Source organism: Rattus norvegicus, chromosome 14 (assembly GCF_021556685.1).
Source record: "Rattus norvegicus strain SHRSP/BbbUtx chromosome 14, alternate assembly SHRSP_T2T, whole genome shotgun sequence".
NCBI classification, from domain to species: Eukaryota; Metazoa; Chordata; class Mammalia; order Rodentia; family Muridae; genus Rattus; species Rattus norvegicus.
In genome coordinates, this window is record NC_141547.1 from 107600250 (window position 1) to 107627186 (window position 26937).

At 41.0% G+C, this 26937-nt stretch overlaps 2 protein-coding genes and 1 long non-coding RNA gene across 38 annotated transcripts; 1 reads left to right on the forward strand and 2 right to left on the reverse strand.

Annotated features, from left to right (window-relative positions):
- The first annotated feature begins 311 nt into the window (after positions 1 to 311).
- Mtif2 (mitochondrial translational initiation factor 2) lies at positions 312 to 24572 on the forward strand. Of its 35 annotated transcripts, none has more exons than XM_087583656.1 (17): positions 5348 to 5774; positions 6769 to 6812; positions 8974 to 9002; positions 9136 to 9293; positions 9906 to 10131; positions 10553 to 10664; positions 13491 to 13662; positions 14108 to 14268; positions 15381 to 15557; positions 16996 to 17135; positions 19003 to 19127; positions 20206 to 20410; positions 20724 to 20976; positions 22520 to 22660; positions 23188 to 23352; positions 23734 to 23874; positions 24374 to 24572. In XM_087583656.1, the coding sequence occupies exons 5-17, from the start codon at positions 9913 to 9915 to the stop codon at positions 24544 to 24546; spliced, it is 2184 nt and encodes a 727-aa protein (XP_087439782.1). In that variant the 5' UTR covers positions 5348 to 5774; positions 6769 to 6812; positions 8974 to 9002; positions 9136 to 9293; positions 9906 to 9912; the 3' UTR covers positions 24547 to 24572.
- Positions 9912 to 12363, reverse strand: LOC148001497 (uncharacterized). Its single transcript, XR_015637673.1, has 2 exons — positions 11643 to 12363; positions 9912 to 11077 (listed from the first exon to the last, which is right to left on the reverse strand). It is a non-coding gene; the product is annotated as an uncharacterized LOC148001497 (long non-coding RNA).
- On the reverse strand, positions 24573 to 26850 carry Rps27a (ribosomal protein S27a). 2 transcript variants are annotated; one of them, NM_031113.2, is given in 6 exon segments: positions 24573 to 25170; positions 25366 to 25497; positions 25767 to 25852; positions 26168 to 26222; positions 26631 to 26695; positions 26791 to 26850. In NM_031113.2, coding segments are annotated over 5 exon segments (471 nt in total). In that variant the 5' UTR covers positions 26679 to 26695; positions 26791 to 26850; the 3' UTR covers positions 24573 to 25020.
- Between the last annotated feature and the right edge of the window lie 87 nt (positions 26851 to 26937).

Genomic DNA, 26937 nt, shown 5'->3' on the forward strand with positions numbered 1-26937 from the left:
TTCCTAGAACTGGTGAGCCACGCAGGTGCTAAGAACCGAACTAGGTTCTCCGGAAGAATAGCTAGTGGTCCAGCATATTTTGATATTAGGAATGTGATATCTTTTCTCTGTGTAGGCTTTTTCACTCCTTCAGTGACGCAAATAGAACCAGATTAGAGATTAAATGTAGATAAAGGCGGGTTTACTAGGAGGCAGCTCTTGGCTGGGCCCTCACATTTGGTCTTAAGAGGGTTTTACAGAGTTTAGGCAAAGAATGATGAGATGCCAGCTAGGAGCTGGGATGGTGTCCATACATAGTCAAAACCTGAGCCCAGAGGCAGGCACACTCGGGTGGGTTGCCACAAATGCACCATGTTAGCCGGGAGCTTTGTCTGTGGGGTAGAGGAAGGAGGGCAGCCTAACAACAGGTAAGTGACCCAAATTTACCCAGTATTGGAAGAAACTACCCAGTACTGGAAGAGGAAATCGGAGTTATGTTTACAGTTTCACTCGGAACTCAGGATTGCAAAATTTTAAAACTTTTTAGTTTAACCTTTTTAAAATTCTTTTGCCTGTGTGTGTTCGCACCACCTTTGGAGATGAGAAGAGGATGTAGGATCCCCTGGAACTGGAGTTAAATATGGTCAGGAACTATCTATCATGTGGGTGCAAACCCAGGTCCTCTGAAAGAACAACCAGTGCTATTAAACATAGAGCCATCTCTCCAGCTCCTTTAAAATCTCTCTTAAGAAAGCAGTGTGATGTTCTTTCTGTTCTTTTTATTGTTTGCGTCATGGCCTCATGATACACAGACTGGTGTGTAGCTCATCTTGCACACCGCCACCATAGTGACCACAGAAGGTTTCCCCATTCATGCGTTCATTCTTTCATTGTTTTGTATGCCTACATGTTCATTAGATGATTGAAGCCTCATACATAGACAATTTTGTATCTTGCTTTTTTTAACTGATGAACATTTTCCTGTTGCTAGCCTATTTCCTATTTCAGTAAATAATTCATGTAACTGGATAATCATTTATTTATTGGGTGCAGAGAATAGAACTCGTGGTCTCAAGCATTCTACCAACTGAGCTACCCAACCCTCAATCACATTTTTTTAGCCACTTCTATATTGATTTTTTAATCAATCTTAGTCTTCTAAATTGTTTATGAAAATAACTCTAAATTTACTAACAGTGAGTAAATTAACCTAGTGCACACCAACACTTCTCTGTATAAAGACAACCTGTGGGAATGATTTCTCTCTTTTAACTGATCAGATTCCAGGATCGAACTCAGAGCACAAGGCTCAACAGCAAGTGCCTTTACCCACTGAGCAATCTTGCTAACCCAAACTTTAATTACATTTTTGACAGGATTTTTAGGATAACTTTTGGTCAAAAAATTATTTTATTGTTTAATGTCTGGGGAGTATGTGTGTGTTTGTGTTTGAAAAAATTAACAAAGGCTTAACATTCGTTTTGGTTGAGGAAGGCAATTTGTTTTGTTTTTTTGTTTTGTGTTTTTTGTTTTTTGAGACAGTGTCTCACTACAGCCCAGACTGGCCTGGAACTCTGAGAGATCTGCCTAATTCAGCCCCCAGGTGCTGGGACTAAAGATGTGTGACAACCATGCCTATCACCTTAATGGTCTTTGGGCTCTTTGTTTTTCTGATTGAAGCAGTGTAGTCCTGGCTGTCCTGGAACTAGCTCTGTAGACCAGGCTCCCCTTGAACTTGGAGATCAGACTATCTCTTTCCTCCCAAGTGCTTGGATTAAAGGTGCACATCACCCACATCTGAAAATAGTTTTTAAAAAAAAAGTTTCAAGTTCTTGTAAGCATAATTTGTCTCTTAGATTAAAAACAGAGAAAAATCCAAGACCACTTTCCCTAGTCCCATTCCACAAAATCTGTCTTCCAAATATGAAGACGATTTATCTCAGAAGATAAATTGTCTCCTATAGTAACAGAGAAGAAATCAGCTGGATCTACTAGGGAATCTGAGCTTCCTCCTGAGTACACTGTCAAAAACAAACCTTTAAATCTTTCAAAATGTCAGAATTTATTGCATAATATTAAGTTCACAAGGGCTGGAGAGATGGATCAGCAATTAAAGGATAGGCGCATAACCAAAAATATATGCTTGGTTCCCAGCACACTTGGTTGTCTCCAGCCATTAAAAAAAAAATGTTTTCATAAGACACAGTGGTTTTGTTAGGAGCAGTTTATCAAGAAGTCCTGCTTTCCTTCAAGTTCTAAATGTATATGGCAAGGAGTGTGTGTGTGTGTGTGTGTGTGTGTGTGTGTGTGTGTGTGTGTGTGATGTCTGAAGATCAGAGGACGACTTGCAGGAGTCTGTTCTATCCTTCCCAATATGTGGGCTCCAAGTATCAAACTCAGATTATCCATCTTTGAAACAAGAACCATCTCACTGCCCCACCCATGATTCTCTTCCAATCTTTCTTTTTTAAATGAAACTCAAGTCAGCAACTCACCTTGTAAGTTTTATTCATTTTTTAAAAGAAATTATTTCCTGTTTATGTGCATTGCCTGAATCTATTATATCACATGTATGCAGAGGTCAGATCCCTGTGGAACTGGAGTTAGAGATGAATTGTCTGTGAGCTGCCATGTGAGTGCTGGGTAATAGAACCCAGGTCCTCTGGAAGAGCAGTGGTACTCATAACCAGTAAACCATCTCTTCACCTCCCTTTTACAATCTTTTTTTTTTTTTTTGGTTCTTTTTTTCGGAGCTGGGGACTGAACCCAGGGCCTTGCACTTCCTAGGCAAGCGCTCTACCACTGAACTAAATCCCCAACCCCTCCCTTTTACAATCTTAAGTATTAACATTAATTCTCAGATCATATATTATACATTGCCCAGTAAATACATCTGTATATGCATATACATAGGTTTCTGAGTCCACACAGGACAATCAAAGAAAGAGTCACTCAAGGATGAATTAAGGCCTTGCTGGGAGATCCCTTATCTGTGCTGTTGACTGAATCTTGAACCACTGTGCAAAAATGTTTGATTGTTGAACAAAGTTGGTTTGGTTGCAAATTTTCATACCAAAGGCCCTGTGTTGCAGGATATCTGATCACATTGTGAACCCCAAGATTGTATATTGAAAAAACCTGTTTCTGGTTGTGGTGTGGCTCAGTCATAACACACTCCTTTAATCCAAGAGCTTTCCTTTTATTGTAAACAAGATTAAAGTCAACCTTAGGTCAAGATGTGGCACAAGCAAATGCCTCTTGCTGGGAATAAACATAGGGGAAAAAAACATAAGATAGTCAGAGGAAATCAGGAGGATGGATAGAGAGACCTACAAGAAGTAGAGGGGACCTTCAGCTTGAAGGGTTTTTAAGACACTGTGGAGAACTGGCTTTTTCCTTCTGAGATGTCAGTTGCGGAGGAAGGCCATCCAAGTTCTTTCTCTGCTTTTCTGAGGTAATAGGCTTTCACCCTAGCATCTGGATCCTGAGACTTCATTTGATAAAATCGAATAATTAGGACTTTGTTTTAACACCCCTTATCTAATCAATATATTTCCTGAAGGAAAACATCCCGCCTCCAGCAAATGTAGTCCTTATTGTACACTGTCCCAGTACCCAATGTGCGACACTCGAGGCCTGCCAGGACCAGTTTGTAACCAAAGCCGTGCAAAGGCTCTAAAGCGCCTTCAGAAAAGCAACTCCATAAATAAAGAAAACTGTTGTTGTTATGGCCAACCACCCCCAGCACAGCTGTAGCAATTCTGTTCCATGCTTACCAGCTATTTCATAGTGTTGCTGTAATATGCCTGCCAGTCATTGACACAGAAAAATAACTTGACTCACAATAAGAACATGCTGACCGCATCCACTGTTATGTTCTGACGTTTGTTAATCTTAAGGAATTCCACAAAGCTTCATGTAGGACCCATCAAGTTCAAGATCGATATGTCTAAAATATCTTGAGCCTGAGTTGCCCAATGGTCAGCATTTCCTGCACCTGCATATGAATTCATTGTGATTTTTTTCTTTATAAACTAATAGAAAAAGATATCCATCATCGGGCTCAGTGGTTAAGAGCCCTGACTGCTCATCCACGTCCTGAGTTCAATTCCCAGCAACCACATGGTGGCTCACAAACCATCTATAATGGGATCTGATGCCCTCTTCTGGTGTGTCTGAAGACAGCAACAATATACTCATAAATAAATCTTTTTTTTTTTTTAAATAAGATATCAATTGTCATAGTTCAGATAACTCTGAGCTATGTCCCTGGTCTGACCAGTATTAGGGTGTGCATTCAATAAACCATTCTGGCTTAACTGAGATCAGTGTTCCTATGGTTTGTGTTGCAATTTCTAAACCCCAACAGTTTTCTACAATGATTTCTTCAAGGTCCCAGTAATTCTAGGAAACAACTATTCATTCTGATCTTTGCCCAGAGACTCAGTGATTCTATTAGAACTCCACTACAGGTTACAGAACGGCCACAAACGTTTAGAGTCAAGTTAAGAACTTTCAAAGAGGCCTGAGAAACAAACTGAAAACTAATGGACGGAAAGAGTATCTGTGGGGAAAAGACAATGCACCCAGTCTGGAGGTCATTAATACTGATTGTGAATCTTTGTGGTAGAAAGGGGAAAGGATAGTGAGATGGCTAACTGGGTAAAGGAGTTTACTGCCTTGCCTGAGTTCCTGAGTTCAATTTATATGTGTGTGTGATGTGTGTGTGTGTGTGTACATACAAATAAAACAAATTTTTAAAAAGAGGAAAGGAGTGGGTTGAGGGGCCTGAGTTAGGGTAGACACTGGGAGATCATGGGAAAGTGTGCTTTGGGGGTAAAAAAACGGTTCTATACCATTCCATTAATCTGTAGTAGAGCTAGATGTAAACGAGTTACCCTAAAGAGGTGGTGATGGCTGTGGTCATAGAGGATGGACCAAAAAACTCCAACCAAAGAAAAATAACGAAAATCATAACGAAAAACGTTTACATGAACCAGGTGTTCTTAACAAGTTATTGAAACCTTTCCACGATCTTGTGATCGGTACGGTGATTGCATACGGCAGATAAAATCGAGGCCAGGCCGGGCTGGGCTTGCAGATGGAGCACCCTGGCTCTACTACCTATCCAGCCCATCCCATTGAAGCTCTCTAGAGCCACCTTGCGCCGCCTCCTTCCAGCTAGATGCACGCGTCCTTCCTGGAGAAGGGAAGGAACTGCAGAGCTCCCCCTCCCCGCTGCAGGCCACCGGCTGAAGACTGCAGGTTACAGGAGTAGGGGCAGCCGGCCTCCGCCGGCCTCTATCAGCCACAGACAACCCGGAATTCAGTGGGAAAGCTGCTTCCGGCGGTACCGGAAGCACCACGGGGACCTTGCGGAAGGAACGGACTGAGTGACCCACAGTTCTCCTGGGTCCGGAAGGCGACCTCACCTGGGAACTGAGTGAGTGGGGTTTCTACGCTAAGATGGTCGCGAGTGCCAGTGTCACTTGCCGCGGCTTCAGTGCCCACGAGCACCCGGGTGCGCTTCCCAGAGGCCCGTGTGGCGGCGGCGGCTGTGTTTTTCACTTCTTTTTTCCTTTCTAAAACCTCTTATTGGTCCATTCAGACATTTCCGTTAATGCAGCTACGCATTTGCAGCGTACGCACCCTCTCCCCGCTTTGCGAATGTCACCCTGAGTTCCCGTTCCTGGTTGCCGCTAACCTCACGGCAGTCGGGAATGACCGCTATGGATCCCACGTCCTCTGTAAAGTGACAGGCGTTGGGATATTTAAGAACCAAGGTTTCTTTCCAGGTTTGAGATTTGTCTGAATTCTCGATTACATATATCTATGTTGGGTTGTCCCAGAGTCTTTCCTGTTCCATTAATCTGTGCCCTTGTAAATCTGGTTTCACAAGTCATTTAAAAATGATTTAAGTAGGGGGTTGGGGATTTAGCTCAGTGGTAGAGTGCTTGCTTAGCAAGCGCAAGGCCCTGGGTTCGGTCCCCAGCTCCGAAAAAAAAAAATGATTTAAGTAAGCTGGGCATAGTAGTGCACTTCTTTAATCCCAGCACTCGGGAGGTAGAGGCAGGTAGATATCCAAGTTCGAGTCCCGCCTGCTGGTCTACATGAGTTCCAGGACAGCCAGGGATACACTGTCTCAAAAAAAAAAAAAAAAAAAAAAGGAAAAAAATGATTTAAGGGAACCCTGTGTTTTCTGAGCACTTCCTTTTACTTTTTAAGTTACAGCAAACGCCTAACATGATTTTTGAAGTGTGATGATTATGTAAATGTTTGATTATTAAAAATGAAATTCTAAATATTTTTTAAAAATAAAAAAATTTGTGTGTGTGTGTGAGAGAGAGAGAGAGAGAGCGAGAGAGAGAGAGAGAGAGCGCTGCTTGCCTGCCCATAGAAGCAAGAAAAGAGTATAGAGTGTAGGATCCCCTGGAGCTAGAGTAACAAGCAGTTGTAAGCCACCCATATTGGGTGTCCAGAACTGGACTCAGTTGTCTCAAGAGCACCCAGTGCCGTATAACAAAGCCATGTCTTTGGCCTCTTTTTTTCTCCAGCACTGGGCACTGGGGATTGAATTAAGCTTCCTTGCATGTTAAGCAATGTATTCTGTCTTTCTTCTCTTCCCTTCCCCTTCATACCATTTCCCTCTTCCCCCTACCTCCTCCTCTTCTTTCTTCTCTTTTCTTTTGCATTTTGTTTTGAGAGATGATTTACCTAATATATCTAGCCTGACCTTGAGCTCCGTATGTAACCAAGACTGAAAACTGCTTTGAACTTGTCATCCTTCAGCCTTTGCCTGGAGTCGCCTGTGCCAGCAGGCCTGGCTTAAATTTGTAAGTCTTAGTTCATTTATTTGGAATGAAATCAGAATTTCTTTTGAACCTTCCTTTCATGAATGAGTTTCAAGGTAAAATACTAACTATATTAACACACACAGAGCCTCAGAATTATCTATAATTGAGGGAGATAGTGGCTTGTGAATGTTTTTTTTTTTTTCTTTTCCTTTTTTCGGAGCTGGGGACCGACCGAACCCAGGGCCCGAACCCAGGGCCTTGCGCTTGCTAGGCAAGCGCTCTACCACTGAGCTAAATCCCCAACCCCATGAATGTTTTTAACAACATTCATGCTAGTGAATGTTCAAAGTATGTAAGTCATCAATGAGGAAACAATACATTTATCGTCTCACTTTTTTTCTTTGTAACCTTGTTATAGAAAGGCTATAGAGAAGTCTTTCTTTTTTACAGAGTGAGGCCCATTGGACAAGAGTGACTTGTTCCTCCCTGACAATGCTGGCTGATCTGTGAGAGCAGGTGCCCATTCAAGGCTTTTGTTACTGCGTCAGGTCCTTCCTCTATGACTTTGCTGTGCCATTTTCCTTTTATTGGTATTTTTTCTCTATGTGTATGTATGATGGTGTTAATGTGCCACAGGTAGAAGTTTCTCTATGACTTTGCTGTGCCATTTTCCTTTTATTGGTATTTTTTCTCTGTGTGTATGTATGATGGTGTTAATGTGCCACAGGTAGAAGTTTCTCTATGACTTTGCTGTGCCATTTTCCTTTTATTGGTATTTTTTCTCTGTGTGTATGTATGATGGTGTTAATGTGCCACAGGTAGAAGTTTCTCTATGACTTTGCTGTGCCATTTTCCTTTTATTGGTATTTTTTCTCTGTGTGTATGTATGATGGTGTTAGTGTGTCACGGGTAGAAGTTTCTCTATGACTTTGCTGTGCCATTTTCCTTTTATTGGTATTTTTTCTCTGTGTGTATGTATGATGGTGTTAGTGTGTCACGGGTAGAAGTTTCTCTATGACTTTGCTGTGCCATTTTCCTTTTATTGGTATTTTTTCTCTGTGTGTATGTATGATGGTGTTAGTGTGTCACGGGTAGAAGTTTCTCTATGACTTTGCTGTGCCATTTTCCTTTTATTGGTATTTTTTCTCTGTGTGTATGTATGATGGTGTTAGTGTGTCACGGGTAGAAGTTTCTCTATGACTTTGCTGTGCCATTTTCCTTTTATTGGTATTTTTTCTCTGTGTGTATGTATGATGGTGTTAGTGTGTCACGGGTAGAAGTTTCTCTATGACTTTGCTGTGCCATTTTCCTTTTATTGGTATTTTTTCTCTGTGTGTATGTATGATGGTGTTAATGTGTCACGGGTAGAAGTTGGAGAACAGTTTTGGGGAGCTGAGGCCTTTCTTCCATCTTATGGATTCTGGAGATTGAACCCAGTCATCAAGCTTGAAGGTTAAGTGCTTTCGGCTGCTGAACCTTCGCACTGACTGTGTGGTGTATTTTGTTTGTTTGTTTGTTTGTTTTTGAAACAAGGTGTCATGAAGCTTTGGTTGGCCCCAAAAGCACTATGTATCCAAAGTTGGCCTTGTACTTCTAACCATCATGCCTCCACTTCCCAAGTGGTGGGGGTACAGTCACCTACACCATACTTGGCCGCCATTGCTTTCCTTTAAAAACAAACCAGCTGGGTGGTGTGGTGATGGCACACACTTACAATGCCAACACTCAGAAGGCAGAAGCAGGGGAATCTCTGAGTCTGAGGCCCGCTTGGTCTACAGAGTAAGCTCCAGGACTGGTAGGGCTACACAGAGAAACTCTGTCTCAAAAAAACAAAAGCGAAAAAGAAAAAAGGAAAACAAAGAAAACAAAAACACTGATGGGAAGGCAGGTGGCATAGGTCTCACACCAGCACTCAGGAGGTAGAAGCAAAGGGAGCATGAGTTCCAGGGCACTGTAACAACACAGTGAGGCCATGTCTCAACGTAAACAATTCAGTGTATCAGTACCATAAATACTTGTGAGGAGGATGGATTGACATGTTCCGTTGAAGCTTTAGTTTTATTCCTAATGCTGTGACCCTTTAATACACTTCCTCATGTTGTAAGGACTCCCAACCAAAAAATTATTTTGTTGCTATTTCATAAGTGTAGTTTACTACTGTTATGAATTGTAACATAAGTATCTGATATGCAACCCACAGGTTGACAACAGCTGCCCCATATGATTAAGGTAAATTCAATGTAGTACTCCAAAATCTTCATTCTTTTGTTACAAAAAGAATAAATGTTACAATGAAAGAATAATGCTTAATGTTATAAAACAGTATTTTATTCTTTAATGAAACATTTAAAATATAACGTAGGGGATAAAGAGACAACTCAGCAGTTAAGAGTACTGGCTGCTCTTCCAGGAGACCCACATGGTGACTGACAACTTCTGCAACTCCAGTTCCAGGATTATACCCAGACATCATACAGGCAAAACACCCATAAACACAAAATAAGAATAAATCTTAAAAAGGTAATGCAACTGCATTCATATAAACAAATATGTAAGTATAGACAAAAGGCTTGAAATGAACATTAAAATATCTAAGTGTGTGTTTGTGTGTGTGTGTCTGTTCATGTTCATGTATACTAGGAGTCAAACTCAGGTTCGCATGCCTGGTAGGCAAGTATACTATGATTCACAAGCCCCTGAAAAAAAAATAGACATTTATTTTTTGTTTTGAGATGATGTCTTGTGTAGCCAAAGTAAGCCCCAAACTCTGTGTCAAATGACCTTTAGCTTCTGATGCTCCTGCTGCCCTGGGCATGCTAGGATTGCATGTGTGCCATATTCAGGCACACACTGTGCATGCAAGGCAAATGCTCTGCCACGAGGACTGCATCCCTGGCCCTCTAAAGTGTTGTTTGTGGCCTATCAGTCTTCTTACAGTAGCAGCAAGAGCATAGTATTAACGATTGTCAGAATAGTACTTGGTATAAAATCTCGTCTCAGTAGACCATGAGTCCTTTCAAGACAGAAACCCAGTTTTATTTGTGTGATCTGCATGTAGTAAATATTCTAGTGGTATTCATGAATTTGATATAAATATTAACCAAATTTTTATTTTAAAATTGTTTTTTCTAGGAGAAACATGAACCAGAAGCTACTGAAGTTGGAAAAGTTGCTACGATTTCACACTATTTGTAGGCAATTGCACAGCCTGAGTCAAAGAAGATTGTTAGCATGGTGGAAGCATGGGTCTGCACCGGCTTCCCCAGTGTGGGCAGATTGGCTGTGTGCCCGGCCTTGGCCGACAGACGTGCTTACTGGTTCAGCTTTGCATCAGCACAGACTTCTTGTTACAAAGAAGGTTGTTGAAGATTTATAGCTCCCACATTACTGAATCTGCAGTCCAAGTTTATAGAACTCTGTAGAGAAACCTTCTTTGAGTATTTTGTCTTTTACAGATTACTGTGTAAGCCTGTAGTCTACACAGATCTGTGTGAGAATCGGAAGTTCCATTGTTATTGTTGTCTAGTTGAACTTACAAGAGAGTTTAGGAACAGCCATAATTGTGGTACATATTACAAAATAGACCTAATTTGTTTCTTAAATTTTTCTTCCTTCAGCCAGGAGTTGAGACTCACACCTTTAGTCCCAGCACTAGGGAGGCAGAAGCAGGCAAATTTCTGAGTTCAAGGCCAGGATAACCAAGACTACACAGAAACCCTACCTTGGGGTATTACTATTTTTTTCTTTCTTCTCACTTACATGTTCTGCCTTTTTAATAGGAAAAACGACCACCGAGATCTCAGTTGTCTCCAATAAAAACTAAAAAAGAGGTAGAAGTATGGGTTGGAATGACTGTTGAAGAACTAGCCAGAGCAATGGCAAAAGACACAGGTGAGCCTGATTAGTTCACAAGGAAAAACCCTGGGTCTTAAAAGCTTAGGATTTTATTTGCAACCTTAACGCATTCCAGGTAAGCTGGACGAGTGTTTCAAATGTCAAATTATACTGATTTGTTTCATTTTAGAAATTATAAACTATTAATTTTTAAATCATTGCCAAGTATAACTCTCTAACTTTTTTTTTAGTGAATATGTAGGATTTTCTGTGTGGCACACACCTTTAATCCAAGCACTTGGGAGACTTTAAATTCGAGGCCAGCCTCATCTTCATAGAGAGCTCTGGGCCAGTTAGTTCTCACACCACAAGACCCTTCACAAAAATAGATAGATAGATAGATAGATAGATAGATAGATAGATAGATAGATAGATAGATAGATAGATAGATAGATAGATTGATTGATTGCCTGGATCTTGCAGAGGACCCAGGTTTGGTTCTCAGCACTCACATGGTGGCTTACAACTGTTGAAACTCCAGTTCCAAGGAATCTGATGCCTCTTTGGGTAGCAGGCATGCATAGGTTACACAGACATACATGGAGACAAAACCCCCACACACATGAAATACAATTCGAATAAATAAAAATTTAAATTCATAGCTGGGTGTGGTAGCACACACCTTTAGACCCAGCATTAGGGAGGCAGAGGCAAGCAGATCTCTGTGAGGTCAGCCAGGACAGGCCCTCTCTCAAAAAGAACACTTTAAATTCATAAAATTTCTGCACTATTAGAGTAAATCCAGATTCTTTGATTTTTTTTTTTCGGGGGAGGGGGAGCTGAAGGGATATTTTTACTCTTTGTTTGTTTGTTTTAAGATTTATTTTATGTGTATTTTATTTGTATTTTGCCTGCCTGCTTGTCTTTGTACCACACACATGCTGGGTACGAAAGGAAGCCAGAAAGGGGTATAGAATCCCCTGGAACTGGAGTTACAGTGGTTATAAGTTGCCATGAGGGTGCTGAGAATCAAACCTGGGTCCTCTGAACGAGTACTCTTAACCATCGAGCCATCTCTCTAGATCCTGATTTCCTTCTTTTTTTCTATAATTTTTTGACTTCTTTTTCTCATTAATTTGAGAAGTTGTTTAAGACAAGCAGAGATATATTTGTGGGAATAACCATAGCTTTTCTTTTTAAAAAATTATAATTTAAAGGATTCTGTTACAGCTCCCTCCCTCTTTCCCTCCCCTCCCTCCCTCCAACTTCCCTTCCCTTCCTTACTCTTTCCTTCCCTCCATCATTCCCTTCCTCACTCTTCTCTCCCTCCTTCTTCCTTCCCTCCCTTCCTCTTCCCCTCTTTCCCTCCCTCTCCCCTTCCTTCCCTCCCTCTTCCCTTCTCTCCCTCCTTTCCTTCTCTTTTCCCTCCCCTCCCTTCCTCTTCCCCTCCCTCCCTCCTTCCTCTTTTTTCCAAACATTACAGATTACAGATTGAACTCAGGGCCCTATACATGCTACGATACCATTTTGTAAAGTTAAAACACAAAGTAGTTATGCTTCCACGTGCATGTTATTTCACCAATTCAGGAAGTTGAACCAGGAGGATTAGGATTCAACACCCACCTACATGAACTCTGGACTTTATAGATAAATAAATAAATAAATCATAAAATCACAGAGATAGTAAGGACTCATGAAAACTTTTCAAAATTATTTTATTGCATTTATATATTTATTGTGTATACATGTCTGTTGTAAAAATATAAAAAAATAAATAAATAAAAAAGGTATCTTTTATCCCAACTCGGTCTACACCGCAGTGCCCCAAGATATCTGCTGGATATTTTGCCAGAAGCACACATTTCAATTCTGTGGCGGCCCAGTGTCTCCAGCCACCAGACACTTTCCTACACTCACATAAAAGAACACACAACACAGTAATCTTTGGCCCAATTGATAAGATATAATTGCCCACCTAAACATACAAAGCCCAATACACATCCATCCCTTAAAAACATTTGTAACAACCTGTACAGGTACAGTGTGGGATCTTAATGTCACCTGCCATGTTGTCCTACCACAGCTTCTCTCCCTGTCCCTCCTGTCTTCCCTCCTTTCTGTTCTAGTCTCCTCCTCTTCCTTCAAACTTTTCTCCCGCCCATCCTTCCTTCTCGTCCAATGACAGGCCTCACCTGTGACATCATCCCACACATGTCCACATACATGTGCACACTAGGCCTAACGCCTAGCTATTTCCTTTCACGGATTCCTGTTTTCACTGCCTTTGGGTTATTCATACCTATCATGTCTGTCTAGTGGAAAGACAACCCAGTGGTCCCCATCTCATCCACTGCCTCCTTGATGGTGGTTTGAAGGATTCTACGATGGCAACTGGGAAATGCTATAAATTTCTTTATTGACTTTTAGTTGACGACGTCCCTGTTCACCATCCACCACTGAGATGAATGCGCTTTGTTCGAGGCTCTTTGCTTTGTTCTTGGGAAAGGTCTTACTGTGTTTCAAAACACAAAATTGCATTTCATCTCCACCTCAGATGGGTTTATTTCTACAGATTAAAATAAAACAAAGCACATTCTTAAGTGATTTATTCCTATTATTTTACTTTTTTAAAAAATGTGCGTGGGTATTTTGCCCACGTGTCTATATATCACAAGTGTGCCTGGTGCCTGCAGAGGCTAGAAGAGGTCATCGAATCCTCTGGAACTGGAGTTGAAGACAGTTATGTGGGTTCTGGGAATTAAACTTGGGTTCTCTACAACAGTAGCCAGTGCTCTTAACTGCTAAGCTATCTCTTCAATTCCAAGAACTCACTTTAAACCTTTACATTTATGAGTATAAAGAATTGTGCTTTATCTCAACCAGATTGTGTATATGAAGCTTTATTGAACACCGCCATTGACATAGACTCACTAGAAGCAAACTCACATTTAGACGAAGTCTGGATCAAAGAAGTTATAAAGAAGGCAGGAATGAAGCTGAAATGGAGCAAATTAAAACTGGAGAGAATAAGAGAAAATAAGGATGCTGTGAGAAGGTAAAACAGCGCATATTAGAGAACACCTAGCCATGTGCTTTTACTCAGTGTCTATGGGAAGATTTGTTTAGAATTTTTTTTTGTACATAAAATGGAATGTGACTTTAACATAAGTATTTATTCAAAGCACCAGAAAGTATATTCACTTTTTTATGAAACTGTCAGTTTTCATAGTTTGCAGGGTGAATATATTAGTCTGAATTTTAAATTTTGGTTCAGCTCCACCCACTAATATGAAGATACCACCTTCATAACAAAGAGGGAATCACTGGCTATTCTGCTAGGTTGTTCTGTATAAAAAGGGTGGAAATAGTTATGTCTAATCAAACATGTTGTATTTCATTGTTGTATTTTGTTATTAATGGTTGCTTATAGTGATAGCCGTGAACTGATCACAGTCATTTCTGATATTTAAAAAGTGAAATTCTTTTGCTGTTAATTGTAGGCCTGGGGCAGATCCAGCTTTACTAAAGCCAAGGTCCCCAGTTGTTACTATAATGGGTCATGTTGATCATGGGAAAACGACCTTACTTGACAAACTTCGGGAAACTCAAGTGGCAGCGATGGAAGTTGGAGGCATTACTCAACATATTGGTGCTTTTCTTGGTATGATCACAAACATTAGTGTGCATGGGAACCATGCTTGTTTTCTTTAATTAAATGCCATACTGTGAAATAAACAGACTCAAAGAGGCTGCTTAAAGCCCCTGGAATGATCATGTGTAGAGCAGGCAGCTAAATGTTGTCATAAACTTTCTGTAAAAACCAAGCTATTTTACTGGTTTGGTTTTAATGAGCCTAATTTGTTTTATAATGTGTATTAAATCTCAGATGTAGGCTGGGTAGTATGGCTGATCACGAGTGAATACAAGATCTGTAAAAAGTGAGACTTCTTCAGGCTCTGTAACTTCTCGAAAGTACACAGCTGGTAAATAGCAAATCTAAGATTTAAACTCATTGGGCTGGAGAGATGGCTCAGTGGTTAAGAGCACTGACTGCTCTTCCAAAGGTCCTGAGTTCAATTCCCAGCAACTACATGGTGGCTCACAACCATCTGCAATGGGATCTCCTCTTCGGTGTGCCTGAAGACAGCTACAGTGTACTTATATATAATAAATGAATAAGTATTTTAAAAAAAGATTTAAACCTATTATTGAACTTAGATTTGAAACTATCAGCTACATACCAAATTGCCTTTTTGTGGCTTGAGATAGTTGTATAGCTGTAGTACAAGTGATCACCTTACAACTAACTATTCCTGGGTTCTCTCCAGAATGATAATCAGTTGGTACATTTATCAAAGTACCTATAGTCTAGAAATACAAATATTTTAGCCTTAAATTATTACATGAAAAGAAAGACCTCATGGTCTCATTAATATTTTATGACTTCTTTAGGAAATTTCAGACTGTGTTCTTCTGGTTAAAAATAGAGGAAGCAATAAAATAAAATATTGAGCTGGGCATGGTAGCACACACTTTCAATCCCAGTACTTGGTAGGCATATTTCTATGAGTTCAAGAAGAGCCTTGTCTACATATCAAGCTTCAGGCTAGCCAAGGCTACATAGAAAGACCCCATCTCAAAAACAACAACCACAAAACAAAAAACAAACAAACAAAAAAACCAACCCCACACATACAATGTTAACGATGTCATCTATTCCTTTGTGTTAAAAAGTAAACTGAGTAACTGGTATTCTTGCATCTGTTTCCACAGTCTCTCTGCCTTCTGGAGAAAAGATAACCTTTCTTGATACTCCGGGACATGCTGCTTTCTCAGCAATGAGAGCTAGAGGAGCTCAGGTCACTGACATTGTTGTGTTGGTTGTAGCTGCAGATGATGGGGTAATGAAACAAACTGTGGAATCCATTCAGCACGCCAAGGATGCAGGAGGTACGCAAGGGCTGAGCTGAGCTCAGGGAGTAGGAGGTGTCTTTTTAAAGGCTTACTACAGAGATTATAGCTGGGCATAGTGGTGCATACCAGCACTAGGGAGGCAGAGGCAGAGACAGGTGGAACTGTGAGTTAGAGACCAGCCTGGTCTATAAAGTGAGTTACAGGACAACCAAGGTTACACACAAAGCAGAATGGTAATTATGGGAACTAGGGAGGTGTCTCATCAGGTAAGCTGCTCTTCCAACCGATCTGCTTTTCATTCCTAGCATCTATGGCCATTCACAGGTGTGTATAACCACAGTTCCAAGGGATTCAATACCCGTCTCTGGCCTCTGAGCGGTATACATACAGAATATGCAGGCAAACACTCATACACATAAAATAAAACAACCTTATTTTTTAAGATTTATGTAATTTATATGAGTCCACTGTAGCTGTCAGACACACCAGAAGAGGGCATTGGATCCCATTACAGATGGTTGTAAGCCACCTTTGGTTGCTGGGAATTGAACTCAGGACTTCTGGAAGAGGAGTCAGTGCTCTTAATCTCTGAGCCATTTCTCCAGTCCCAAATAACCCTTCTTAAAAAAATCTTTTGATTTGCTCCTTGAGGGTTTTGTATGTGTTTTGATCATATTCATTTTTCCTCCCCCGATTCTTTCCAGATCTTCCCCTCTTCACCATTCACCCATTTATGTCCTTTAAAACAACAAAACCAAGAAAACCATTCAAGACCAGTTATACTGCAGAAGAAGCTCATTCCTTTCTAGTTTTGAACTCTGGCTAGCTAATTCTACTCAGCTTTTTGGACTCAAACTCCTCTCTGAGCTGACTTAATTTCTCTTAGTTTTTTGCTAAATGCCTCCATTTGGCCTCAAGCTAATTCTAGCAATCTGTTCTAATCTTCTGGCTCCTTCTCATTCTCAGACTTGTGTCTTGCTTGTTCTCTCTGCAGTATCTGTACAGCTGTCCTGGTAACACTGCTTCCTCTCTCTCTGCGCTGCTCTTAAATAGCTTCCTTTTCCTCTCTCTCCTTGTGAGGGTTGGGCAGATCCTATTCTGTCAATTCTATCTCTGATTCATCACTTTGTCTGCCACTCAATTAGACATCACTTTCAAACATGGGTGCCTCCTTCTACAAACTAACTTTACCTTCACTGTTTGGGATTAAAGGTGTGTGCTAAGGGATGAGCCACATCACAACTAGAGACAGATTTTTCTGTATTTAACACAGTTTCGGGGTTCACGGTGTGATCAAATACCCTGCAACACAACAGAGTCAGGTAATGTGAGTCAAAAGTGGATCTTTTCGGCCTTGGTTAATTAGAAGCATCCAGTGGATGAAGAGAAGACCAGAGTAGGTTGGTACTTCTCACAGTAAATGTCTGAAATGGAAGGAGTTCCTATTTGCACTTTTCATTACTTTCTCTTTCAGTTCCTATTATCCTTGCAATAAATAAATGTGACAAGACAGATGCTGATCCTGAAAAGGTGAAAAAAGAGCTCCTGGCTTATGATGTGGTGTGTGAAGAGTATGGTGGTGATGTTCAAGCAGTGCACGTCTCTGCACTAACAGTAAGTTCCAGCATCTCAGGACATCCTGCACTGTGCTTCACCCATAAGGACACTTTTTTGGGGGGTTGAGGGGTGGAGGTTGGGAGGGGAGACATGGTTTCTCTATGTAGCTGTAGCTGGCCTGAAACACACAGCAATGCCTCTGCCTCTGCCTCTGCCTCTGCCTCTGCCTCTGCCTCCCAAGTGCTGGAATTAAAGTCATGTTCCACCTCACCTGGCCACTTTTTGTTTTTAAGGCAGTCTCAAACTACCTATGTTGCCCAAGTGCTAGAATTACATGAGTGTCCCTCCACACTTGGTTTGCGCACTGTTGTGGATCACACCCAGACTCCATGCATGCTAGGTAAGCATTGCATCTCTAGCCCCTTTCAATGTTTTGAGATACATAATTTGTGTTTTTAAAAAATTGTTTTGAGTGCTGGGCTGATGGCTCTGTTGATAAAGTACTTACCAAAGAAGCAGGATAGCTGAACACAGTAGCATAGTATGTAGCCAATCAGTGGGCTCTGGGCCCAGAAAGAGACTCTACCCCATAAGGTAAAAGGGTTCTATTCCTTCACAAAACATCATGACAAAGAAGCAAGATGGGGAGGCAAGTGTTCATTCAGCTTACACTTCCACATTGCTGTTCATCATCAAAGGAAGTCAGGACTGGAACTCAAGCAGGTCAGGAAGCAGGAGCTGATGCAGAGGCCATGGGGTGATGCTACTTACTGGTGTGATTCCCCTACTTTGCTCAGTTTGCTCTTATAGAACCCAAGACCACCAGCTCAGGGATGGCACCACCCACAATGGGCTGGGCCCTCTCCCCTTGATCACTAGTTGAGAAAATACCTTACGACTGGATCTCATGGAGGCATTTCCTCAACTGAGGCTCCTTTCTTTGTGATAATTCCACTTTGTGTCAAGTTTGTGCCAGTACAGGTAGAAAGATGGTTTAACTGTTAAGAACACTTTTACTCTTGCTGAGAACCCAGCACCACATGACATTTCACAACCTACTATAACTCCAGTTCCAGAGAGTATCAAGGCCTCCTTTGACCTCTTTGGGCATCAGGCACACACATGGTACATACATGCAAGAAAAATAGTCATGTATAGAAAAGAACATAAACCTAGCCAGGTGTGGTGGTGCACACGTTTAATCCCAGCCTGGGTTGTTCCGTAGTGAGTAGTGATTTCCAGGCAAACCTGGGTTACAGCATGAGACACTGTTTTTAAAAAATTCAGAACACATGCTAGGCAGTGGTAGTGCTTTAATCCCAACACACAGGAGGCAGAAGCAATCAAATTTCTCAGTTCAAGGCCAACTTGGTCTAAGAGCAAGTTCCAAGATGGCCAGAGCTATACAGAGAAACCCTGTCTGAAAAAACAAAAACAAACAACCCAGATGCCGGAGAGACAGTGGTTAAGAAGACTTGCTGCTCTGTCAGAGGTTATGGGTTTCATTCCCAGTGCCCACATGATGGTTCACAACTGGCAGTAACTCTAGTACATTGGATCCCATTCTTTGGCCTCTGCAGCACTAGGTATGCACTTGGTACATATACTTACATGCCTGCAAATGCTAATGCACATAAAATAAAAATAAAAGAAGAAAACCACAATTGTGGAAACAGAGAGAGGAGACAAAATTAACTGAATGGAGCATGTGTTTATCAAAGGTATTAGCACCACTAGTAGCTGCCTGTTAAAATTGTTCAGGTTTTCTTGCTAAAGAATTACTGCTCCTTTTCATTTTGTAAAATTGGTTATTTCATTACTTTAATTCTTAAAAGGAAAATTGTAGCTTTCCTAAGATTTATTTTGTCTTCTTACCCTCACATTTAGCAATCATTTACTGATTTGTATTACCCTGTTGTTAAAGGGAAAGAACCTGATGGCTTTGGCAGAAGCAACAATTGCTCTCGCAGAAATGTTGGAACTGAAAGCAGATCCCACAGGCCCAGTGGAAGGAACAGTAATAGAGTCTTTCACAGACAAAGGAAGAGGGTAGGATTTTACAAAAATGATTATCATTCTGTTTATTTTTGTGGCTTGGTTGTATAACAATATAGTTTTACTGTGAACTCAGTTTCTGGGCCATTTTTTTTTAAAAATATGTGTTTCCAAAGTATTTCATTTCACTAGTACACTGAATACAAAAATGAAGTTGTCAGGAGACCAACCACATTAACTGTCTATATATACCTAGTCACACTTTAATGGCTATGGATTAGAAAGCAGGATAGGATTGAGTTAGAACAAACTGCCTGTGGCAGCTTCCCCTTTAGATACTCCGTGAGTGCAGTCCCATAGGACTTGTCCATTCCCGATTGCCTTGCTTCAGTTAGCAAGAGACAGTGTTCCCAAGTGTGTTCACCCAGTCTTTCCTCTGTCAAAGACTGTTCTGTCAAAGGCTGCTTCTACGTCTTTTTCTTCTATTCCTTGGCTGTTGTGAAGAATGCTTTGCTTTTATTTTTGTCATGATGAGGACAAGCCTAAGGCCTGGCCCCATGTGGTTTCTTATTTCTGTAATCCCACCATTTTGAAGGTTAAGGCTGGAAGAGTCAAGGCCAGGCTAGATTAAGAGACTGCCAAAAGAAACCACACTGAGGGGCTGGAGAGATGAGTCAGCAGTTTAAGAGCACTTGCTGCTCTCGCAGAGGATCTAGATTTAGTTCCCTACATCTTTATGGTGCCTCATAGCCTTCTGTAACTCCAATTCCAGGGGATCTGATGATGCCTTCTGTGAGTAAGCATATGGTGGAGACACACACACACACACACACACACACACACACACACACATACACACAAGTGAAACACTCAGACACATAAATAAATCTTAAACAAACCACACTTAAAAAAAAAAAAGCTGTGATTTCCCATGTTAAGCAAGTATATTGTGACAAATCTTTGGTGAAGTAAATGTCTTTATAGTATCCAAAGCTACTTGAAAAATTGAAAGTAATCTTATATATTCATAGGGTATGTTTGTGAACATGCTTCGTAAAGCTATTTTTTGTTCTATTTAAGAAAGTACAATTGTGTGCTGATTAAGCTTTAATACTTTTTTGTATCATTTTAGTCCTGTTACAACAGCTATAATTCAAAGAGGAACTCTGAAAAAAGGCTCAATTCTAGTTGCTGGGAAGAGTTGGGCAAAAGTTCGACTAATGTTTGATGAAAATGGAAAAACAGTTAATGAGGCCTATCCTAGCATGCCAGTGGGAATCATAGGCTGGAGAGACCTCCCTTCTGCAGGAGATGAAATTCTTGAAGTACAGTCTGAGGTATTCAAACCTAATTCCCTAATGTTAGATATTACATGATGACTTTATGTACCAGTATATATTTAATGAGTGCTGACATAGAATTATAGTTTTTAAGTGTCTGTGAAGAGAACAGTATACTATTTCAGAACTAGAGTATTTTATTTCTCAGATGTTTTAAAACTTTCAATTCTATATAAAATTCCTAAAATTATAAAATTAATGGTTTCATACATAAAATTAAGCTGATTTCATAATGGAGAAAACAGAAAGCTTTTAACCTAGCAGACACTGGTTTCTGTTTCATTAAATCATGCCAGTTTTCCCTGTAAAGCCAAGGGCCCGTGAAGTTGTTGACTGGAGGAAGTCTGAGCAAAAAGAAGAAAAGGGCAAAGATGACCTGAAAATAATGGAAGAAAAGCGAAAGGAACACCAAGAAGCACATCGGAAAGCCCGTGAGAAGTATGGCAGCCTGCACTGGAAGCAGAGATCATATATAAAGTACCTTGAAAGAAAAGAACAGAGACCCTTAAAGCCCAAAGAAAAGGTAGAAAGGGACTCAAATGTACTTCCTATAATTATTAAAGGTAACTTTTTTAAAGTTTTACAACTATTTAAATTTTTTTTCTTAATTCTCATAATTCATTTGGGCCCCCTCTCCTTTAGTCTTTTTTTTATTGTGGGGTGTCAGTGGAGAAACTTGCAGTCTTGTTCTATAAGCTCAAACTAGCCTGGGCTTGTTCTAGAAGCCAGACTGACCTTTCCTCCTGCCTAGCTTATAAATCTCCAGGTTACAGATGTAACCCCAGTAAATCCTTAATTGAAGTAGAAACTATTTTAGTGATTTGATGTTCAAAATGTTTTTTTCTGAGCAAGCATAGATTGTATTGATTTCATTGCAAATGTGTCTTTATTTGTATTTTTTAATTGGATATTTTAATTTACATTTCAAATGTTATTCCCTTTCCAGGTTTCCCGAGCATAAGCCCCCTATCCCATTCCCCTCTCCTTCTATAAGGGTGTTCTCCCTCCCCAACCACCCCCACTTCTTACCTCCCCCACCCTGAAACATTCCTCTGCACTGGGGGTTCCAGCCTTGGCAGGACCAAGGGCTTCTCCTCCCATTGGTGCCCAACAAGGCCATCCTCTGCTACATATGCAGCTGGAGCCATGGGTTTGTCTGTGTGTACTCTGGGTAGTGGTTTAGACCCTGGGAGCTCTGGTTGGTTGGCTTTGTTGTTATGAGGTTGGTTGCAAGCCCCTTCAGTCCATTCTCTAATTCCTCCAACAGGGACCCCATTCTCAGTTCAATGGTTTGCTGCTAGCATTCGCCTCTGTATTTGTCATGCTTTGGCTGAGCAGTATCTCAGGAGACAGCTATATCAGGCTCTTGTCAGCATGCATTTCTTGGCATCATCAATCTTATCTAGTTTTGGTGGTCTGCTCCAACTTTGTCTCCCTATCTTTTCCTATATTTTTGTTCCCTCTGTGGATTGTATCTTGAATAATTCAAGCTTTTGAGCTAATATCCACTTATCAGTGAGTACATACCATGTGTGTTTTTCTGTGACTGGGTTACCTCACTCAGGATGATATTTTTCCAGTTCCAACCATTTGCCTATGAATTTCATAAAGGCATTGTTTTTGATAGCTGAGTAATATTCCATTGTGTAGATGTACCACATTTTCTGTATCCATTCCTCTGTTGAAGGACATCTGGGTTCTTTCTAGCTTCTGGCTACTATAAATAAGGCTGCTATGGACATAGTGGATCCCGTGTCCTTGTATGTTGGAGCATCTTTTGGGTATATGCCCAGGACTGGTCCTCAGGTAGTACAATGTCCCATTTTTCTGAAGAACCTCCAGCCTGATTTCCAGTGGTTGTACAAGCTTGCAATCCCACCAATGGAGGAGTGTTCCTCTTTCTCTACATCCTCGCCAACATCTGTTGTCACCTCAATTTTTGATCTTAGTCATTGTGACTAGTGCTTTATTTGTATTTTATCAGTAAGTTCTTCAAATGCTAAGGTTTAATAAGTGATTTTAGTGATAAAGCCATTCCTGTCTTAGCTGTAGATTGTCATTTTATATAGCTGCCTTTTACAACCAATACATTTTAAACTCTTGTAGGTGACGTTGATGGGTCTGTGGAGGCCATCTTGAACCTTCTGGATACCTATGATGCTTCCCATGAATGTGAACTAGAATTAGTGCATTTTGGATTGGGTGACATCAGTGAAAATGATGTTACCTTTGCTGAGACATTTGATGGTAAAGATTCTGTTGGCTATATGTTAAACTCTGTTCTCTAGATCATATTTACACGTTTTACTTGTTTTGTGTTTGGCTGATCATTGGCCAGCATTCTCCCCTGTGCAGGAATAATCATAGATAATCCGTCTGCCATGGCCACTGCAAAACTTGATTATTGTTACAAGAGTAAGTGGTGTTCCTTGACTTCTTTTTAAAGCATCATTATTGCTCTGGTCAAAGGGTACAATCCAGGTACTGTTCACCCTGTGAGTGCTCTTATCTGTGAGCAGTCTGTTTAATACTTTACAGCACCTTGGGACCTTATAATGCCAGTTGCAGGGCAGTTGACTCCCCTTCTGACCACCTCTGGCACTAGGCACACACACACATTATACATGTAATCTAACAGTCAAAATAAATCTACTGCATAATTTACAAAGGAAATAAAACCATTTGGATTTGACTTTCTGCCTCAAAGAAGTTTTTTTACATAAGCATACTATATGCAAAACTTATGCTAACAGAATCTTGTCTCTGCTTTCCAGGTGTTATTTATGGCTTTAATGTGGATGCAGGCAGTGCTATCCAGCAGTCAGCTGCACAAAAGGGAGTCAAGATTAAACTTCACAAAATCATCTACCATCTTATTGAAGATTTGCAGGAGGAACTAAGCAGCAGATTGCCCTACAAGGTGGAGGAGTACCCAATAGGTGAGTGCTAATTGCTACTTTGCTAATTGTACTATGGCAATAAATAGGACCTAAAAAAGCAAAGCTTAGAGAAATAGATTCACTGCCCTAACACATAATATGTATTCTAGAAAACAATGACTACCATGAGTGAGAGTTGATGGTGACTTTAAGTCTCATACAAGTTAGTATCCTAGAGGATACAAAAGCAAACAAAATGACTAAGAACTTGGCTCAAGTCTACACATGAACAATCATTGGAATACAGGCTGTCATAGAGGAGCCTTTGGTTTTGTCCTGATAACACATTGAAAGCATGTAAAGTATCATGCAAGTCATCTCCTGGGATTTGCACCTGTTTCTATGTTGGCCTCCCAGCCATTACATTGTTTTCTTTTAAAGGTGAGGCTTCTATACTAGCTACCTTCACTATAACAGAAGGGAAGAAAAAAGTTCCTGTTGCTGGCTGCAGAGTTCAAAAGGGACAGCTAGAAAGACAGAAGAAGTTTAAATTAATCCGCAACGGCCAAGTTATTTGGAAGGGTAAGCCGTATCAAAACCTATTTCTAAATTGTATATAGTCTCCATTGTGTAGCCATCCAAAACCTATGTGTGCATTCTTCACTACAGTAGCCTACTTAGCCTATGCCCTAACTGCTCTATAGATAGGCTCCATTTGCTCAACATTTAACCCATGTTTTGTCCCCATAACCAGAGACTGAACCCAAGGTGCCACACCATGCACACTAGGGAAGAACCTGAGCAATCTTCAGACTTGCCTGCCATCTTTTGATTTTATTCTGGGTACAACCTTAAAGCAGAAGTTTTCAGAACTATTAAATCAATCTTTCTCTGGTTATTGGGGTGGGACATAGCAGCTAAAGGCACTCGCAACATAAGCCCCACAACCTGGGTTTAACATCCAAAACTATGAAGGTAGTACCATGCTGTCCTCTGACCTTTACCATGGATCTTATACTTAGTAGACAGCTTGCTATTCATTATTCAACAATTAACTCACCATGACTTTTTTTCTTTTAAGGCTCATTAACTTCGCTGAAACACCATAAAGATGACGTTTTAGTTATAAAAACTGGTGTGGACTGTGGTCTTAGTTTAGATGAAGAAAACGTAGAATTTAAAGTGGGCGATCAAGTTATCTGTTATGAAGAAAATAAAGTACCAACTAAGACTTCCTGGGATCCAGGATTTTAAATGTGCATTAAAAATGGTAAAATGTATTTGTTTTCGTTTCTTTATTTAAATACAGCGTCTTGCTGGCACAAGCTGGCAGCAAATCTCCTGCTGAAGTCTCCCAAGTGCTGAAACCTTAACTATGCACCACATGCCTAGCTTACCTCTTATAGAGGAAAAATCACCATCAACACTGAAAATATTTAACAGCTCACACACATAGCCAACCTCAGGAAGCATCTTGAATGTACTGTGAGACTACTCTCATGTCTCGTAAGACAAGATCACACTACTTCCAAGTCTACAGGATATCCCACAACCCCTTAAAGAATTCTGACCTTTGTGCCTGCCAGGAAAGCCAAAGCCAAGATGGCTTACCATTACGATCAAACTCTCCTGACCAAGGACTGTTACACAGCTGAAGAAACATTGCTTAAACAATAATAAAACACAATACTAAACATCAGTTCCTTCTCTTTATTAACTCATACACAACTACTTGTCTTCTGGTTTGTTGAAGCAGTAAGTCAGACAACACTTGCCACAGTAATGCCTGTCAAAGTGGCTACCCATGAAAACTCCAGCACCACATTCATCAGAAGGACATTCCCGACGAAGTCGGCTGATTTTGCCATTTTCATCCACCTGGAAAAAAATTTACTGTAAGATGATTCCACAAAACATGTTGTGAAGTCTGATTTAAGTGACTCAACCTCTTGATCTCACAGCACTAATTTTTAGTTAGTACTTCTGCAAATTAAAACCCAAAGACTTATAGCAGAATCTTAGAACAAGCAATGCAGCGTCTAATTATATAAACTCATTTAACTATCAGCTCACCTTATAGTATTTCAGCACAGCCAACTTGACCTTCTTTCTCTTATGCTTGTTCTTCTTTGGGGTGGTGTAAGACTTCTTCTTCCTTTTCTTAGCGCCACCACGAAGTCTCAGCACGAGATGGAGAGTGGACTCCTGTTAGTGGAAGAGAAACAGCAGCACTATAACATCAAAAATTCTCTCCACGGCCTGTCAAGGCTGGCTGTGGTTCTGCCTGTCTGCTACCCCAGCACTAGGGGGATGAGGGAGGCTCAGGAATCCAGTTCAAGGTAGATTGTGAGACTGCTTTCCACAAACCAAAAAGATCAACTAACCATATATTTTAAAGTCAGGGAACAACTAGAGTACGCATCAAGTGCTGGTGGGTTCACTACCTTACCTATCGTATTTTCCCTCAAACAAACCTTTTGAATGTTGTAGTCAGACAAAGTACGGCCATCTTCCAACTGCTTACCAGCAAAGATCAACCTCTGCTGATCAGGAGGAATTCCTAATTAGAGAAAAAAATATTGGGCTTAGTAAAACAAGGTACATGCCCCATATCTAAACTCATGTATCCAATAATAGCTAACAGCGGTCACTGCTTTAAAGTCTTTGTGCAACAGTAAACAGGGAAAGATTAACTTGTTAAAAGTCACACACATTTAAAAAGTTGTCTTGCAGAGTTTTCAATCAAATAGCCTGACACCACTCTCAATATTTTACTCTTCAAAACATGTAAATATGTTAATCTGTTTTCTACCCTAAGCAGACATGCCCATGTCATACATGCCAGACATTTTTCTAGTGACAAAACTTTACTTGCCTTCCTTATCCTGGATCTTGGCCTTTACATTTTCTATAGTGTCCGAGGGTTCAACCTGCAAGTTATGATATATGTAGTTAATATTCAGTTACATAGTAAGAAACTAGAACAATAATCTCATTAAATGCTAACTTTACACACAACGAGCGTGGAAGAGGTGAGCTCCAGTTAATCAATGAAGATGACCCAGCGGGCACCCTACCAAGAGCGCTACAATCCAAATTAGTTCCCAGACCCGAGTTAGCGACGGCCGGGGAAGCACGCGATAGCGTCTGCCCGGAGCGAAGCGTCTCCCTCCATATACCCTGCATTTCGCCACTCCGGACAGAGCAGGCGCGACCGTTCCGCACCTAACCTTGTTAAGCACCCTATCCTAAGCTTCAGAACTCAGGCTCAGAAACGCGTTCTCTATTACACAGGGCCTCAGTCAGGCCTTGGCTTCCTCAATGCCACCTGGCCGTACCTCGAGCGTGATGGTCTTCCCTGTAAGGGTCTTCACAAAAATCTGCATCGTGGCGGCTGCTCCACCTGCATTCGAAAAGAGACGGATTAGACCCGACCACACCAGTGAGAGCGACCGGTAGAGCCACTAGCCAGAGCCGGGCCACAGAGCACACACTCACCAACGATGGCGGATCGGAAAGGAAGAGCCAAGCGTGGCTGACCGAGTCTCCGGGTCGAAGGAACCGCCCTTTAGGCGGCCACGCTCGTGCCTGCGCGCTGCAGCCGAATCGCGGCTGTCTAACGCAGTGCCTGATTAGCTCGGGCGC